The 15,997-nt window shown below is 36.2% G+C and overlaps 1 protein-coding gene across 1 annotated transcript in view; it reads left to right on the top strand.

Moving 5' to 3' along the window:
* Positions 1–301: 301 nt before the first annotated feature.
* Positions 302–15,997, top strand: part of LOC107562324 (TBC1 domain family member 16-like) — a 29,877-nt gene continuing 14,181 nt past the window's right edge. Inside the window, exons 1-6 of the mRNA XM_016246957.1 lie at positions 302–502; positions 3,889–4,300; positions 11,131–11,319; positions 11,850–11,997; positions 12,948–13,112; positions 13,311–13,459. Coding sequence (XP_016102443.1) covers positions 328–502; positions 3,889–4,300; positions 11,131–11,319; positions 11,850–11,997; positions 12,948–13,112; positions 13,311–13,459 — 1,238 coding nt within the window. The 5' untranslated portion in view covers positions 302–327. The remainder of the gene's footprint in view (positions 503–3,888; positions 4,301–11,130; positions 11,320–11,849; positions 11,998–12,947; positions 13,113–13,310; positions 13,460–15,997) is intronic.

Below are 15,997 nucleotides of genomic sequence, written 5' to 3'. Positions count from 1 at the left end.
CAGTTAGTTTCGAGAAGGTGACATGGATTGACTGTGACTTTCATATATTATTCATATTTTGTCATGATTAGATCAGTTAGGTCAATTTAATCATCGTTACTTTTCTTAAATGAAACCGCCTCAATGATATATGTTGCTGACAAATGCAGCCTCCGAAATGAGATGCAGCTCATGATATTCTGAATCATTTACATTGTATAATTTTTAATGTTTGGCAAGTGAGAATTATAAATGTGATTGCTTCGAAAAGTAAGAAGCCGCCTGATTGGAGGTTGTCTTGTTGTTTCTGTCTCAGAGGATGGGAGCAGTGAGCGGTCACTGGAGGAGATGTCATTCGGTCGACTCCTGCGACGTGCATCCTCCAAAGCCTCTGACCTTTTGACGTTTAACTTGGGCACGGGAGGATCACGGACCGTGCTGGATGGAGAGATCATCTTCTCCAAGAACAATGTGTGTGTTCACCCGGCCGAGCCCCTGCCCGGACTGCCTGAACATCACCCAGGTACCACACACACATAAACTGAAAGTTTTTATAACACTTAAGTTATTCACAAGTTAAAGGGTTAGTTCACCCAAAAATGAAAACGAGTCCATAAATTACTCACCCTCAAGTCATCCTAGGTGTATATGACTTTCTTCTTTCAGACGAAACCAGTCAGAGTTATGTTAAAAATTGTCTTTGATCTTTCAGGCTGTTTCATGGCACTCAGCGGGTGTTGCATGCATCAGTCTAAAAGAAGTTAAATAAAAAGCGCCTATCCATAAAAAACCCGTCTCACACGGCTCCGGGGGGTGAACTAAGGCCTTCTGTAGCGAATCGATGTGTTTTTGTAAGAAAAATATCCATATTCAAAACATAATAATCACTTTAATGTAGCTTGCGGCAGCAGTTGTACACAGAAGCAGTTCCGGGAGCATGGCGTATGAGGTCAGCTGCGCATGCACCGGTGAGTCTCGTGAAAATCAACATTTGTTAACGGGAGCAAAAGAAGCAAAGTTTCCTTACTTTAGCAAAGGAAAACCAGTCTCCTCTTGGCTTATATCGAAATCCTCTGACATTCTTCTTTTACAAATCCTCGTTTTGTACTTCTAATTAGTGACCGTTGTTTTGTTTCGATCTCTCCCCTTCGCTTCCATGTGTGTCACTTCTGAGCGGCGCATGCGCAAAGCTGACCTCCATACGTCATCCGCCCGGAACTGCTTCTGTTTACAACAGTGAGCGCAAGCTACATTAAAGTGATTATTACGTTTTGAATATGGATATTTTTCTTACAAAACGCATCGATTCGCTACAGAAGGCCTTTGTTCACTCCCGGAGCCATGTGAGACATTTTTTTTTATGGATGGGCGCTTTTTATTTAACTTCTTTTGGACTGATGCATGCAACGCCCGCTCAAGTGCTATGAAACAGCTTGAAAGATCAAAGACAATTTTTAATATAACTCCGACTAGATTTGTCTGAAAGAAGAAAGTCATATACACCTAGGATGACTTGAGGGTGAGTAATTTATGGGCTAATTTTCATTTTTGGGTGAACTAACCCTTTCAGAGACAGCAAAAGTCTCTTTATGAATGTTTTTTGTGATGAGTTACATTATAGCTTTAAAACTTCCAGTTTGTTGCAGATATTCTTTGTCTTTTGTTATCTTAAATAAAACTAATAAAATGGTTGGAATCATTTTTTTTAAAAATATGAATATTTAAAAAAAATAGATATACATTTATATACATAAATAAAAATAATGTATTATTCACACTAGTAAAAATGTTGGCAGGGCAACTGAAAATCTACTGATTTTATATATTACAATAAGAAAAGTCCATATTGTTGAGCCCTGCTTAGATGCAATACCCTTCAAAAGTTAAGACTTGTTAAAGGGGTCATATGATGCGATAAGATCCCTAAAGTTGCAAAGACTAAAGTCTCAAACCCAAAGAGATATTCTTTATAAAAGTTAAGACCGGTCCGAGCCCTCCTAAAACGCCTCGTTTAAACACGCCCCCACATGTCTACGTCACGATGTGGGAAGATTTAGCATAGGGAGCATAGCGCCGCTCAAATGTTCATGCAAAGAAAGATGGTGTAACTTTGATTCTCGCTGTAGTATTGTTGTTGCCGCCACCGCCATGTCATGGAGATGCTGTGTGTTTCGTTGTGAAAGCAAAACTACTTTGTTTGGCCTTCCAAATGAGGACACGACTAATAATCAGTGGTTAAGTTGTATTTACAACACCGTTCCAGAACAGTTTAACCCATATATTTGTGTGTGCGCAACGCATTTTATGGAGGACGAGGACTGTTTCCTGGGGGAGTGTTGCAGAAAACAATGCCGGTTTTCTGACAAATAATGCTGACTCACAGCCTGTAAGTACGTTTTCATATTTAAAGAATTTGCCACTGATGATCCAAATGCGAGTTTTGAGCAGTGTAGAGTAGCACTTGTTATTTGTCGTTTCTCTGATCACAAATGCAGACATGGTTTTATGTTTACGCGGCACGATGCAATGCAACGCGTAAAAAGACAGTATAAAGTCATTATAATCAGTAATTATGTCCCCATTGGATGCAATAAATGCTTCGTTTGTAATGAGTTTTATTGGTTTTGTCTCGTCGCATCGAAAGACTGCATCACAGTATGGTAAGGGACGTAACATTTCCGTCACACGCTTGAGGTATTCGGCCAATCACAACGCACTCGATAGCTGGCCAATCAGAGCACACCACGCTTTTCAGAACGATGAGGTTTGTAAAAATCAATGCGTTTCAGAAAGGCGGGGCATAGAGGAGAAACAATAATGTACAGTATGTGGAAAATAATGTGTTTTCTTTTTTTTACCTTAAACCGCATAAACACATTTCATTACACCAAATACACAAAATAATGTTCTTTTTTAGGAGCGTCATATGACCCCTTTAAGGTTTTTTTTTTATGTTTTGAAAGAAGCTGCATTTATTTGATAAAAAAAGTAATATTGTAAAACGAAATAATTTAATTTTGTTTTATTTTATTACAATTTTATTTTAAACTAAATTATTCCCGTGATGACAAAGCTGAATTTTCAGCAGAAACAGTTGTGCTGCTTAATAATTTTGTGGAAACTTTGATACATTTTTTATTTTTCAGGATTCTTTCATGAGTAGAAAGATTGAAAGAGCAGAATTTATGAAGTAGAAATCTTTTGTAACATCATAAATTAGTTGTCTGTTACTTTTGATCAATTTGATGCATCCATGTTGAATAAAAGTATTAATTGCTTTTATTTAAAAAAAATCTTACAGACCATAAACTCCAGAACGGTAGTGTAAGTGATCAGAATTTCTATTGGTCCAAAAGTCATAAGATATGATTATTTCACATAAAATTATTTTATATATTACTATATTAAAATTGCAGAACCAATGCAGATTTTTCCTGTTAGTTTTCACAAATTATGTCTAATTTTAAAATGCATTTACAGTATTAATCTAGAGTTTTATATATTAAGTAAAAAAATAAATACTTGTGAAATGATAAATTTGTAAATGTATTTTTAATGTGAAAAACAGTTTTTCATGTTGCTTTAGATATTTGATGTACATTTACAGTGTTTTTTTTTCAATTCTATTAATATTTTGTGTATTTCAAAAATATTGGAAAAATCTGTAAAATAAAAATGTAAAAATTCAGTAAAGTCACAGAGTGCTTATAAGGTGTAGTTCTGCTTGTGGATGTCTAGTTAACAGCTAACCTTGCTACAACATACCTCAAATAAAACTTTTTTTATTTTTATTTTGATGCCTTTAATCCCGACACACCATGACCCCGGCAAGTTGCATGAAGCCAGCCAATCAGCTTGGAGTCTGCCGGTTTTTGAGTTTTTCTTACTTGAAGATTTACTTACATTCAGGATACCTTTGTGTGCACCTGGAGAAAGATGAGACCCTCGGGTCCACCCTCATCCTCACCTGGGTGCCCAACTCTCGCATCCAGCGGCAGGACGAGGAGGCACTCCGTTACATCACGCCTGAAAGCTCACCCGTCCGCCGCAACCCCCGTCGCCGAGCCCACCGGAGCCACTCTCGCCCGCCGCCCGCCCCCGAGGAAGAGGAGGATGAAGAGGGGCCAGAGCCGGCCCTGCAGAACCAGCAACTTTTGGAAGAGGGCGATGAAGGCTCCTGCGAGCTCTCTGCGGACGAGGTGAGTCGGGACAGCACCCTCGGCTCAGACTCGGACACCTTCTCCTCGCCCTTCTGCCTGTCACCGGTCAGCGAGGCTCTGGGCGAGAGCAGCAGCTCTGTCTTCCTGGATAATGAGAGCAGGTGAGATAAATACACACACCTGATAGAAATGTGTGAGGGGAGTTGAATGTATCCATGTGTCCTTGTTTTCAGTTCGTTTTAAAGGGACATCAGATGCAAAATTCACTTTTACATGAAGTTTGCATATAAATGTGTCGTAGCAGTGTCTGGACACAACCACCCTACAATGATAAAAATCCATTTACTCCTTATTTTTTTCTTTTTGTTCTTTTTTTTTTTTTTTTTTTCAAAAAACCTAAACAGTCTCGATTATCAAGCCGTTTTGATTTTTTTGACATCATATCGCTCAAGTCCCGCCCACGGCCGCTGACGGACTGTCCCATATTTGCATATTTCCGTCTGCAGCCAGTTATACGCTGTCTGCCATTTTCTCCACGTTTGAGCAGCTGTAGTGACAACAATGTCTCGTAAGCAATGCAGGTGTTTTGTAGTTGGATGTAAAAGTGAACATAAGAGTCTTCGTTTTCTCCCGACATCAGAGCAACTAAGGACGCGGTGGATTAATTTTGTTTTTGATGGTAAGAAACCGAATACACAAAAAATGGAAGAGAGGGGTGGGGTGAGCTGTAGCTCATTATAATTTAAAGAGACATGCACCGAAATGGGTCGCTGTGAACAGAGTTGTTTTTGACAAGCTAAAAAGGGTGTTGTTTTTTCACCATTGAGGAATTTTAACCAAAGTATGTTGCAGACATTTCAGGAAGACTCTAAGGAATCATACCAACTTGTGGCAAATGGGCATCTGATGTCCCCTTTAAGATTTTAGGTTAAAATGTGTATTTTAGGTAATTTAGTTTTTCACCGTTTTGTCTTCACTGGTTCATATTAAATGGCTAAATATGCGGTGTGACGACATGGATTTATAAAACTTCACATTTTCCCTGCATAACTGCTTTTTATAGCTGTTCTTTCTGAATTGGCAGATGTACATTTTATTGTAGTTAATAATATATAGAATGCATATTTAGTTTTTTGTAATATTTTTGATAAAGAACAGAAATAAAACATGAATTAAAATGGTTTATGTATATAATAGCATTCAAAAGTTTAGAGTCAGGAAGATTTTTCAAAATATTTTTGAAAGAAGTCTCACCAAGGCTGCTTTCAATTGAACAATAATTCATTAAAACTATAATATTATGCCATTAAATCAAACTGTTTTCTATTGGATTATATTTTAAAATGTAATTTATTCCTGTGATGCAAAGCTGAATTTTCAGCATCATTACTCCAGTCTTCAGTGTCACATGATCCTTCAGAAATCATTCTGATATGCTGATTTGCTGCTCAAGAAACATTTATTATTATTATCAATGCTGAAAACAGTTATGCTACTATTTTTATCAGGATTTTTTGATTAGAAAGTTCAAAAGAACAGCATTTACTTAAAACAGAAATCTTTTGTTACATTATGAGTTACAAAATAAAAATGTCCCTTTTGACCAGTTTAGAGTAGTTCTTAAAAAAAAATAAAATAAAAAAAAAAGTTTTACAAAAATATATACTGTATATATATATTTCTGACCCCAAACGTTTGAACAGTAGTTTATATTATGATTTTGTAAATAGTAAAACTATAAGCATGGCATTTTGGCAGAATTTGCAGTGTGAATTTATGGTACCTGATAACTTATGTATTATTTATTTCAGATAATAATGTATTTTTATCATCTTACTAGACCATGTAACCTTTTCAACTGAAGTTGCATATGTAGCGCTGCATACAGCAGGTGTTTTCAGAGGATGTTAATGTTAGCATGTGTCTGTCATGTACATGCTGCGACTGCTGCAGGTCTGTGTGTAGCAAGAGGAGTTGCTCAGAGCTTATTCATAATTCATAGATCAGCTCAGCATGGCTTATTACACAGCATCATGTGTTCCTATTCTGAACCTCTACTACAGCATCCTGTGATCACAGACCATCTCCCATAAGTGTTAGCACAGATGTAATGATATAACGGTTTTGTGGACAACAGTTTTTCACAAGCAGTGTTTGTAATGTAATACCAGCATGACTACTGCATACTGCACAGTATTGTATGCTGCATGCTATTTTAAAATAATAGCATGTGAAATGGCATGCATTGTACAATAATATAGTTTTCAGACATATTTATATTTGTACATGCATTTATTAATCTTACTTAAAGGGATAAAGGGTTCACCCAAAAATTGTCGTCATTTACAGGAACTTCTGTTGAACTTCCATAGTATTTTTTCTTTCCATACTATGAAAGTCAGTGGCTACCAGCAACTGTTTGGTTACCAACATTCTTCAAAATATTTTCATTTAGTATACTTGTAAATTGTCATTCTGAATGTTATACTTGTAACTCTCCACTGTGGCCACAAGGTAGAGACATTACTGGGCGATATGCTTGAGAGGGAGAGCGAGAGAAGTGCAGGTTGGCAGTAAGAGTCGGTCTGTGATCTAATACAGATTCCTTCCCCCAGCTGCTTCATCTAACATTCCCTCTTTCAGCATGATTTCCTCCCTTTGTTATTTGGCTTGAGCTGCGGGGGTGAGGCCTGGACATGAGCTGCCCATCAGATCATAAACATCAGTGGTTTGTGTTTGACTGAGTTTGTGATGAATGGCTTCATTCCTCTCTGTTCCTTTGAGTGGAGAACGCTTTCTTTGGCCTGTTTTTTTTTTTTTGCCATTTCTTTTCTGGCTTCCACTTCCTCTTTGAATCCTTCAATGTTTATGTTTGACTTCTCTTTTATTCTGCCTGTAAAGTTTTCTTCCTCTGCTTTCTCAATCTTGCACTTTTCCCTACTAGTTGATTTTTTTCCCCCTCCTTCTCTGTCGTTTTTCATCTTCTCCCTGGTTGTGGTTTGGCTCAATGTAGGGTTTAAATCTTTGGTGTCTGTTCCATATACTTCACCTTTGTAGATTTTTGGTGTTTTTAATGATAATTTCCATCCTGTCTTAAAATTTTTTTTTACATAAAATATGTAAATGATCTCTATGATTGGCTGGGGTCTTAGTATGAGAAATTAGCTTATTTTTCAATGTGCCTGTGTATTTCATTAGAGTAAATAGTGAAAATAGAGTTTATAGAAAAAATACAAAACTAGAGGTGAAACCAAGCCATGTGGATGGCAGAGGTGGAAAAACTGTAGATCATGTCCCATTGTGGTCATGTTTTGCTTGAGGATGATGTAATGTGTTAACAGTGTTTGACAGCTCTGGCTCTGGGACATTTGTTTCAGTGTGATGTAATAAACAGTCCCTGAGAGGTAGTGCCTGTCCCAACGGGAGTTCAGTACCTGGAAAAACTTCCCTCAAGTCACACTAGTACAAACTCTCAGAGTTACCACCTATAACACAGATGGATGGATGGCCGGCCACACAGAAATGAAATCTATCTATCTATCTATCTATCTATCTATCTATCTATCTATCATTAACTTATTTTCTCATGTTCTTAACTAACATTTATTTGGCTATCCATCTACCCAACTATCTAACCATTCATCCAACTAACTTATCTGTCCATCAGTTTATTTACATTTATTTTCTCATATTTCTCCTGTCCTAACTAACACTGATGTGGTTATATTTCTATCTTTCCAAATAACTAACCAATAAACCAACTAACTTCTATCTATTCATTTGGTTGGTTGGTTGGTTAGTTCAATTTAGTTACTTTATTTCCTCATATTTATCAGGTTCCTAACTAACATTTATGTGACTATCCGTCTATCCAGCTAACTTGTATCTGTCCATCTATTTACTTAGTTCCGTTTAGTCTCCTCATTTTCTCCCGTTTCTCCTGTTCCTTACATCTACTAACATCTACTATACTGTATGTGGCTGTTCATCCATCTATCCATCTAACTAACTAATCAACAAATTAACTTTATCCATCTAGTTGGTTAGTTCAATATAGTTACTTTGTTTGATTCTTTTCCTCCTGTTCCTAGCAAACATGTGGCTATTCATCCATCTATCCAACTAATTAACCAATCAACTGACTAATTTCTATCTATCAATTTAGTTGGTTAAATTTAGTTACCTTATTTCCTCATGTTTGTTCCTATATTACATTTTATATGGCTATCCGTCTATTGAACTAACCATTCAACCAACTAATTTCTCTCTGTCCATCTAGTGGGTAACTTCAGTTTAGTTACCTTATTTTCTCATATTCTTAACTAACATCAATAGGGGTTTATATTTATCTATCTTCCTAACTAACTAACCAATCAACCAACTAACTAACTTTATCCATCTAGTTTGATAGTTTAGTACATTTACCTTATACTTTCTCCTGTTTATCATGTTCCTTACCAACATCTTTGTGCCTATCCATCTAACTAACTAATCAAACAACTAACTTTATCCATCTAGTTGGTTAGTTCAGTTCAGTTACTATAATTTGTCCTGTTCCTAACAAACATCTATGTGGCTATCCATCCAATCATCTAACCATTGAACCAACTAACTTCTATCTGTCCATCTAGTTGGTTGTTCAATTTAGTTACCTTATTTTATCCCTTTTCTCCTGTTCCTAGCAAACATCTATGTGTCTATTCGTCCATCTACCCAACTAATTAGCCAATCATCCAACTAATTTCTATCTATCCATTTGGATGGTTTGATTTAGTTACCTAATGTCCTCATATTTCTCCTATTCCTAACTAACATTTATATGGCTATCTGTCTATTGAACTAACAAATCAACCAAATAACTTCTGTCTGTCCATCTAGTTGGTTAGTTCAGTTTAGGTACCTTATTTTCTTATGTTCATCCTGTTCCTAACATCTTTGTGCCTATCTATCTTACTAACTAACTTACAACCATCTTACAACCAACTAATTTTATCCATCTGGTTGGTTAGTTCAGTTCAGTTACCATACATTTTCCTGTTCCTTACAAACATCTATGTGGCTATCCATCTAACCATTGAACTAACTAACTTCTATCTGTCCAACTTGGTTAGTTCAGTTTAGTTACCTTATCTTCTCCTGTTCTTAACTAACATCTATATAGGTATACATTTATCTATCTTCCTAACTAACCAACCAATCAACCAACTTTATCCATCTAGTTGGTTAGTTTACCTTACATTTACCTTACTTTCTCCTGTTTATCCTGTTCCTAACTAACATCTTTGTGCCTATCCATCTAACTAATTAACCAACTCAATTTATCCATCTATTTGGTTAGTTCAGTTCCTAACAAACATCTATCTAACCATTGAACCAACTAACTTCTACCTGTCCATCTAGCTGGTTATTTCAGTTTAGTCACCTTATTTTTCCTGTTTGGCAAAGCCACCGTTAGGCTTGCAGAATAGAAAACAAGGGTCTGTAAAGAACATGAGATGTAACTTTGCACCGTGCGCTGTCTGTCACGGCCTCAGCCCGCCATATGGCCTCATGTGTGTGATCCTGCTGTAGTGTGGACTCCGAAAGAACTCTCAAATACCACATGACCTATAAACCGTTGGCTGCCACATTGGATCTGTGACAGGGGACGTGTCTGGAGGTGCTTTTGGCCTCTTAGACGTGCTCTGTTCGAGAAAAAGACGAGTGTGAGAGAGAAGCAGAGGTCCCACGGTTCAGGTTACAGCTCTGGCTACATGAGAGGTCGAGAGACAGTTACAGGGAGATATGCTCACAGTGAGAGAGAGAGGAGGGCTGTCAGGGGAAATTGGCTGCCAGGCTGCTTGATTTGTGTCTCTGCTCGGCTCCTGCCAGCACAATAACCTCTCAACATTCCTTTCATTCCTCTTCACTTCCAGTGTCCTCTCTCACACACACGCGCGTATCCATACCCCCAGCTGTCGCTAAGTTTCACACTAAAACACATGGCAGAATGAATGAATTGATGTGCAGGTTTACAGTAGAGAGAGCAGCTGAATTAAGATGTCATGTAGAGCTTATCAAAAGGGCTTCAGAAAGATAACAGTTAATTAACTTGATAGAAAAGACTAATCAAATGAAATTAGAATTGAGTTGTATTTTTAAATGAATTTGATTAATTTCTTTATTTTTTTTTTAGAAAATATTCATTTTTTTAATTCCATACTTTTAGTCTCTTAAAGGCAATTTTAAATGATAAATAAACATTCAATTTATATTTAATACACATTTCTGGTCTAATTATGCAGTGTTATTTCAGAAGAAAAAGCATTTGTCGTTTATCTTTTGATTTCACATCTGAAATTACTTTTTGGTTGACGTCACATGCACGACTTTGGGTTGTAGTTTAATATCTATGTTAACCAATAGCCCTTTGTTTTAGCAAATTCTCAATTATTGCATGTAATTTCACAGTCCAATCAATTCCCAGTTCATTTTCATTAAATATCCAGTTTTATTCATGAATGCATTGCATTGCAAGAGTTAGGTGGGTTGCAAATGGCATTTTTTTTCTCTGCATTATTGACACCTAATGTAATTAGATAATTGTGGCTTCCCACCTATCTTTAATTTCAGTTCAATTTGTTTATATAGCGCTTTTTACAATACAGATTCTAATCATCATTGCCACATAATGTAATCATTGCTTTAATATGTTCACTGTTTCTGCTTAAATTAACTAACTCCATGATTTGTATAACCTACATTTCTATAAACTGTACATTTCTGCCATGGGGACATAACTTTGACACAGTCACCTCTGATAACAGATCACGCCTAACTGTAATGTAGAAACATTTAATACACATTGTTCTATAGCAGCTTTACAGAAAACCGAAAAATAAAGAAAAAAGAAAATTCAACTTTCAAGCAGTGTTCATCTATCACAATTAGTATTTGATCACTTTTCTCCTTTTAATTACATTAGTATTAATAGAGATACCATTAATTCCAGGGAGGGCGATGAACCCATGGCTCACTCTGCAAGCTCCGCCTCCAGCCTGGACAGCCACGCCCCCTCCGAAAGCAGCCAATCACAGGGAGTTCGGTGGGAGGAGCAGCAGAAGGTCATGGCATTAGAGCAATTATGTGGGGTGTTCAGAGTTGACCTGGGCCACATGAGGTCACTGCGTCTCTTCTTCAGGTCAGAGGAGATCCTAAAAGAGTTTAGAATTGATTTTAATATCCATACATTTATTTTAAATTATTTTTAATATCACCCTATTTAAATAGCCTAATAAATTAAATACACTGTTGTGTTAAATCATTTTCATAAGTCTTTGTTTTATGAAACACCTCATATATTTAATTCACCTCCTCATTTTAGGGAATTTAGCTATAGCTGCAAGTTATAAATCATTATTCCTTAACCTCAGGCTGTTTTTGTTCAAGATATTAAAATATTTCTTTGCTGTGAATAAAAATCGAATGTTTCTGTGGTTTATGGAAAATTGTATTAATAGTCCTTTTATGAAGAGGAAATACAACATAACAAATGTCATTACTGACAAAAAGTTGAGAAATCATCATAACTTACTCATAGGGACAGAAAAGGGCATCCTGGTCCTTTAGTGAACTCGTATAACTGTTCATTTTTCCCTTGATCTCCAGGATGTGGTCTTGCGCCCCAGACCAGCCTTGTGAAAGTGTTTGTGTTTCATGTGTGTGTTCCAGCGATGAAGCCTGCACCTGTGGCCAGCTGGTCATCGCCAGCAGAGAGAGCCAGTACAAGATCCTTCACTTCCACCACACAGGGCTGGATAAACTGGCCGAGGTGTTTCAGCAGTGGAAATGCTGCAGGGAGACTCAGCTCAAAGACCAGGTCTGGAGAGTCTTAACAAACATATCATCAGTTTGACACATTTATATGCAAGGCACACACTCTCATATACACTAATGCTCAAAAGTTTGCGTTCTGTAAGATTTTTTTCATGTTTTTGATCATTTGATCAAAAATACAGTACAGACTGTAATATTGTGAAATATTATTACAATTTAAAATAACTTTATTTGAATGTATTTTAAGATGTAATTTATTCCTGTGATGGGAAAGCAGCCATTACTCCTGTCTTCAGTGTCACATGATCCTTCAGAAATCATTCTAATATGCTGATTTGCCGCTCAAGAAACATTTATTACTATCATCAGTGTTGACAACGGTTGTGCTGCTTAATATATTTTTGTGGAAACTGAGATTTATTATTTTTTTCAGCATTTAATGAATAGAAAGTTCAAACAGCATTTATTTGAAATAGTTTTTTGTATCAAACATTTGAACGGTAGTATTTCTTGCCTTAAATTAAATAGTTAAATATGGAAAATTAAATTAAGTTCTTAAAAATTTTATAATAAACATAAAAAAATCACATATGGTCAACACATTTAATTTTTATTAAAAAACATTTTTTTTTAATTGATTTTATAGGTCAGGTTGTATCATAAATAGTGGGATCACAATTTTATTCAATAATAATATATGAATAATATTTATATTTATTAATAGAAATATGGGCATATTACATATTACCATATTATTAAGCATGCACAGCCCTATTTATGTGAGCAGAAAAGCACAATCTTTTCACTGATATAGAAACTTTTTTTTCTCTTTAGAATAACATGAATAAGGCTAGCGATATTGATTCAGAAAGTTAATAGGCTCCATTTTGAATTCTTGTTGTCTTTAATGTGTTTATATGTCTGTATTATTCATGCCAAGTGTATTGTTCATGCAGTGTTTTTCTGTCCTGTATCACCCTCTTCCCGTTCCAGGTGTCAGATGAGAAGTCATGTATGCAGTTTTCTATCCGTAGACCCACGTTTCCGTCTGCAGAGATGCACCCAGAGGAGCGTCTGTATCGGCGGGTGGACGTCAGCTCTTGGCTTCGGCATCTCAACAACAACGGACAGGTGGTGGAGGAGTACAAGCTCAGGAAGGTCAGACTGACAGACAGCTGTTCTCAGACATTACTTCTCTAAGTTGGTCTTTTCAGTGCTTTATATTTGAATGGCATTATGGCTCTTGTTGTAGCAATGTTGTCTGAAGTGTGCATTAAGGTCATGTTTAGAGGTTTTGGTATGATTTGATTTATTCTGACAGCCGTTTCAACTGACCCAATGTCTTTGTTCTCTCAGGCGATCTTCTTCGGGGGCATCGACCTATCCATCCGTGGTGAAGTGTGGCCCTTCCTGCTGCACTACTACATCTGTGAATCCACCTCTGAGGAGCGTGAAGCCTGGAGACTGCAGAAGCGTGTGGAGTACCAGGAGATCCAGCAGAGGAGGTTAGTTGTTAAACTAGTGCTGATCGAGAAGCCCGTTGCACACCGATTTGCCTGAACCGTACTAGTCTGCCATGCTTTCCCTGTTACATTTTAATATTCTGCAAATAAAATGAGAACAAAACCGTGTTAATCTTCTAAATAGTCTTGCTTTAGTTGTAGTTTTATGTCTTTCACATTTTAATTGAAACTTTTAATGTTCCAGTCATTTCGACCCAGAGAGGATTTTGCTAGTTAATGTTATCGCATTGGACTAAAACTTGTTGAATTTACCTCACACAAGGTGTGACAACAAAAATGATCGTTTTTGTACTTTGGGTTTTATTTTATTTTATTTTATTATTATACATGTTTTACAATTTTTGTTACATTCCTGGTCAAAAAATGATTGGCATACATGCTTATAGATTACAGGGTTTCCGCGGGTCTTAAAAAGTCTTAAATTTAGTTGTATCAAATTTAAGGCCTTAAGTCTTAATTATGATTTCAAGAGGTCTTAAATTTGGGGACGGAAAGACCAGAATTGTGATATGGCTGAATGTGACGATTAAACTTCAAAAGGCTAACGTTATGATTTCATTGAATAAACACGAGCGCTGCAAAGTTCAAAGTCTAGTGCTGCGCTGCTTTGTGTTCTGCCATTATCGGGGAAACCGTTATATTTCTACCAAATGCTCCACCTGCTGGCAGAGAATGAATGAGCATTTTCAATAAAACTGTTGTTTTGTTCAGAGTTCAGACCAGTGCGAGAATCGACCCATGTTTTTACCCTGCAAACACGCAGAGCTTTAAATGTGAACTGGTGGATCGATAAGAAGATGATGCATTATAAAAATCTAAACAGTATAGGAGTGTGCGATATGTATGGTCTGCGATAATATCGTAATTGTTGTTTTAAGGATGTGCGATTTGATATTATCAAGAATATCGCGAAAAGCAAACAAAACACCTACAGAATGCGCGCATACATTAGGTGATGAAGTCTAGTAGGTTAGACTAGTGAGTGCACATGCACATTTATAGTGCGTTCTCTCACTGCATTAATCAGTCTATTAAAATGCATTTAGAATTATCACATACCGTATTGGCCCAAATATAAGACGACCCTGATTATAAGACGACCCCCCAACAGTTCAATAAACAAGAAGTTAATATTAAGAGACTTAGCCAAATCTTTTGTTTTTTTTTGCAGTAAAACACATTTTGTCTTCTATTATTATCATATTGCATATTTTTCCTATTTTAATTTTTGTTTTGAAAGTATGGTAAAAACTGGTAAAATGTACCAACAATCACATTTTAAAAATATACACTTTTTGATATACCATTAAAAAAAACTAAAACAGGTAGCTCATCTGAATTAGGACATTTAGGCTATCCATCTAATAGTAGCCTACCAAAATCTTATTAACAGTAGAAGTTAAATCTTACTGTAGTCTTCAAATCTGGGTACTGTCTTACGTTTTAAAATCACAAAGGGAGTTTGGTCCCATCAGGCTAACGTGACAGTCACGACTCATGCAGCTGTAAGGTTTTCTTTTTCTTTTGTTTTCACTCGCGATCTTTACAACATGGATTACATTACGTATTTCAAGGCACACTCGTTTTATGCGTATTTGGCATAAAACGTTGTGGGTGTATTATTGACATGTCAAAGTCTAGACCCTGAATATAAGACGACCGCGTTTTTTCAGATGTATTTCCAAGAAAAAAACATCATCTTATATTCGGAACAATACGGTAATTTAAGATATGGGTCAGAAAATGTATATCTTTATATCATTTCATATAGTTAATATCACACGAAAAGTGACGTTTTGTCTCCAAAAGTCAGCATGATTACAAATGTGATATTGATTTCTTACAACAGTTCAATAAACAAGAAGTTAATATTAAGAGACTTATGTTTTAGACACCATATTTCATGTCTTTGCTCTATTTCGCCAAGAAAAATCATTTCAAACTGTTTTGTTCCTGAATGAATCAACCATTTAAATATTTCGGTTCGAACGCAATGACTCACTTATTAACAGTGACTTGCTGCCACCTACTGGCAGTTTTAATTTCACATTTAAGGTACCTTTTCATTTTTAAAATAATTTAAAATATCAGTTTTCAATGTTTTATGTTTAAAATATCAAAACATTATTTATGCATTTGTAATTGCAGGTTAAATGCATTCATGTCCCTCTGAGCTGCATTAAACTGTGTAAATGCATCTAAATGCCACTTCTAATGCAGCTTCTGTGTTTCCTCTGCATTGCAAAGATCAATTTTGTTGATACTGATTTAATTTGCTTGGTAACAACCCAAATGCAAGAATTTGACTCCAAAGGTGGTGCACCCTTTTAGAAAAAAAAATGGCTTAAAGGTAAAAATGCCCATAAAACTTGTTGGACATTTTTTATTTCTATTACAGCTGTGAACTGACCACACAGAATATGAAGAATATAAAAACAATTCACGATTCAGCTGTCAGCACAATTAGAAAAAAGATATGAGCACAATAACACACTCTATAGCAAAATATTGTCTAATTAT

The sequence above is a fragment of the Sinocyclocheilus grahami genome, unplaced genomic scaffold, assembly GCF_001515645.1.
Source record: "Sinocyclocheilus grahami isolate Dianchi unplaced genomic scaffold, SAMN03320097.WGS_v1.1 scaffold817.1, whole genome shotgun sequence".
Classification (NCBI taxonomy): domain Eukaryota; kingdom Metazoa; phylum Chordata; class Actinopteri; order Cypriniformes; family Cyprinidae; genus Sinocyclocheilus; species Sinocyclocheilus grahami.
This window is presented reverse-complemented; position numbering and strand designations above follow the sequence as displayed.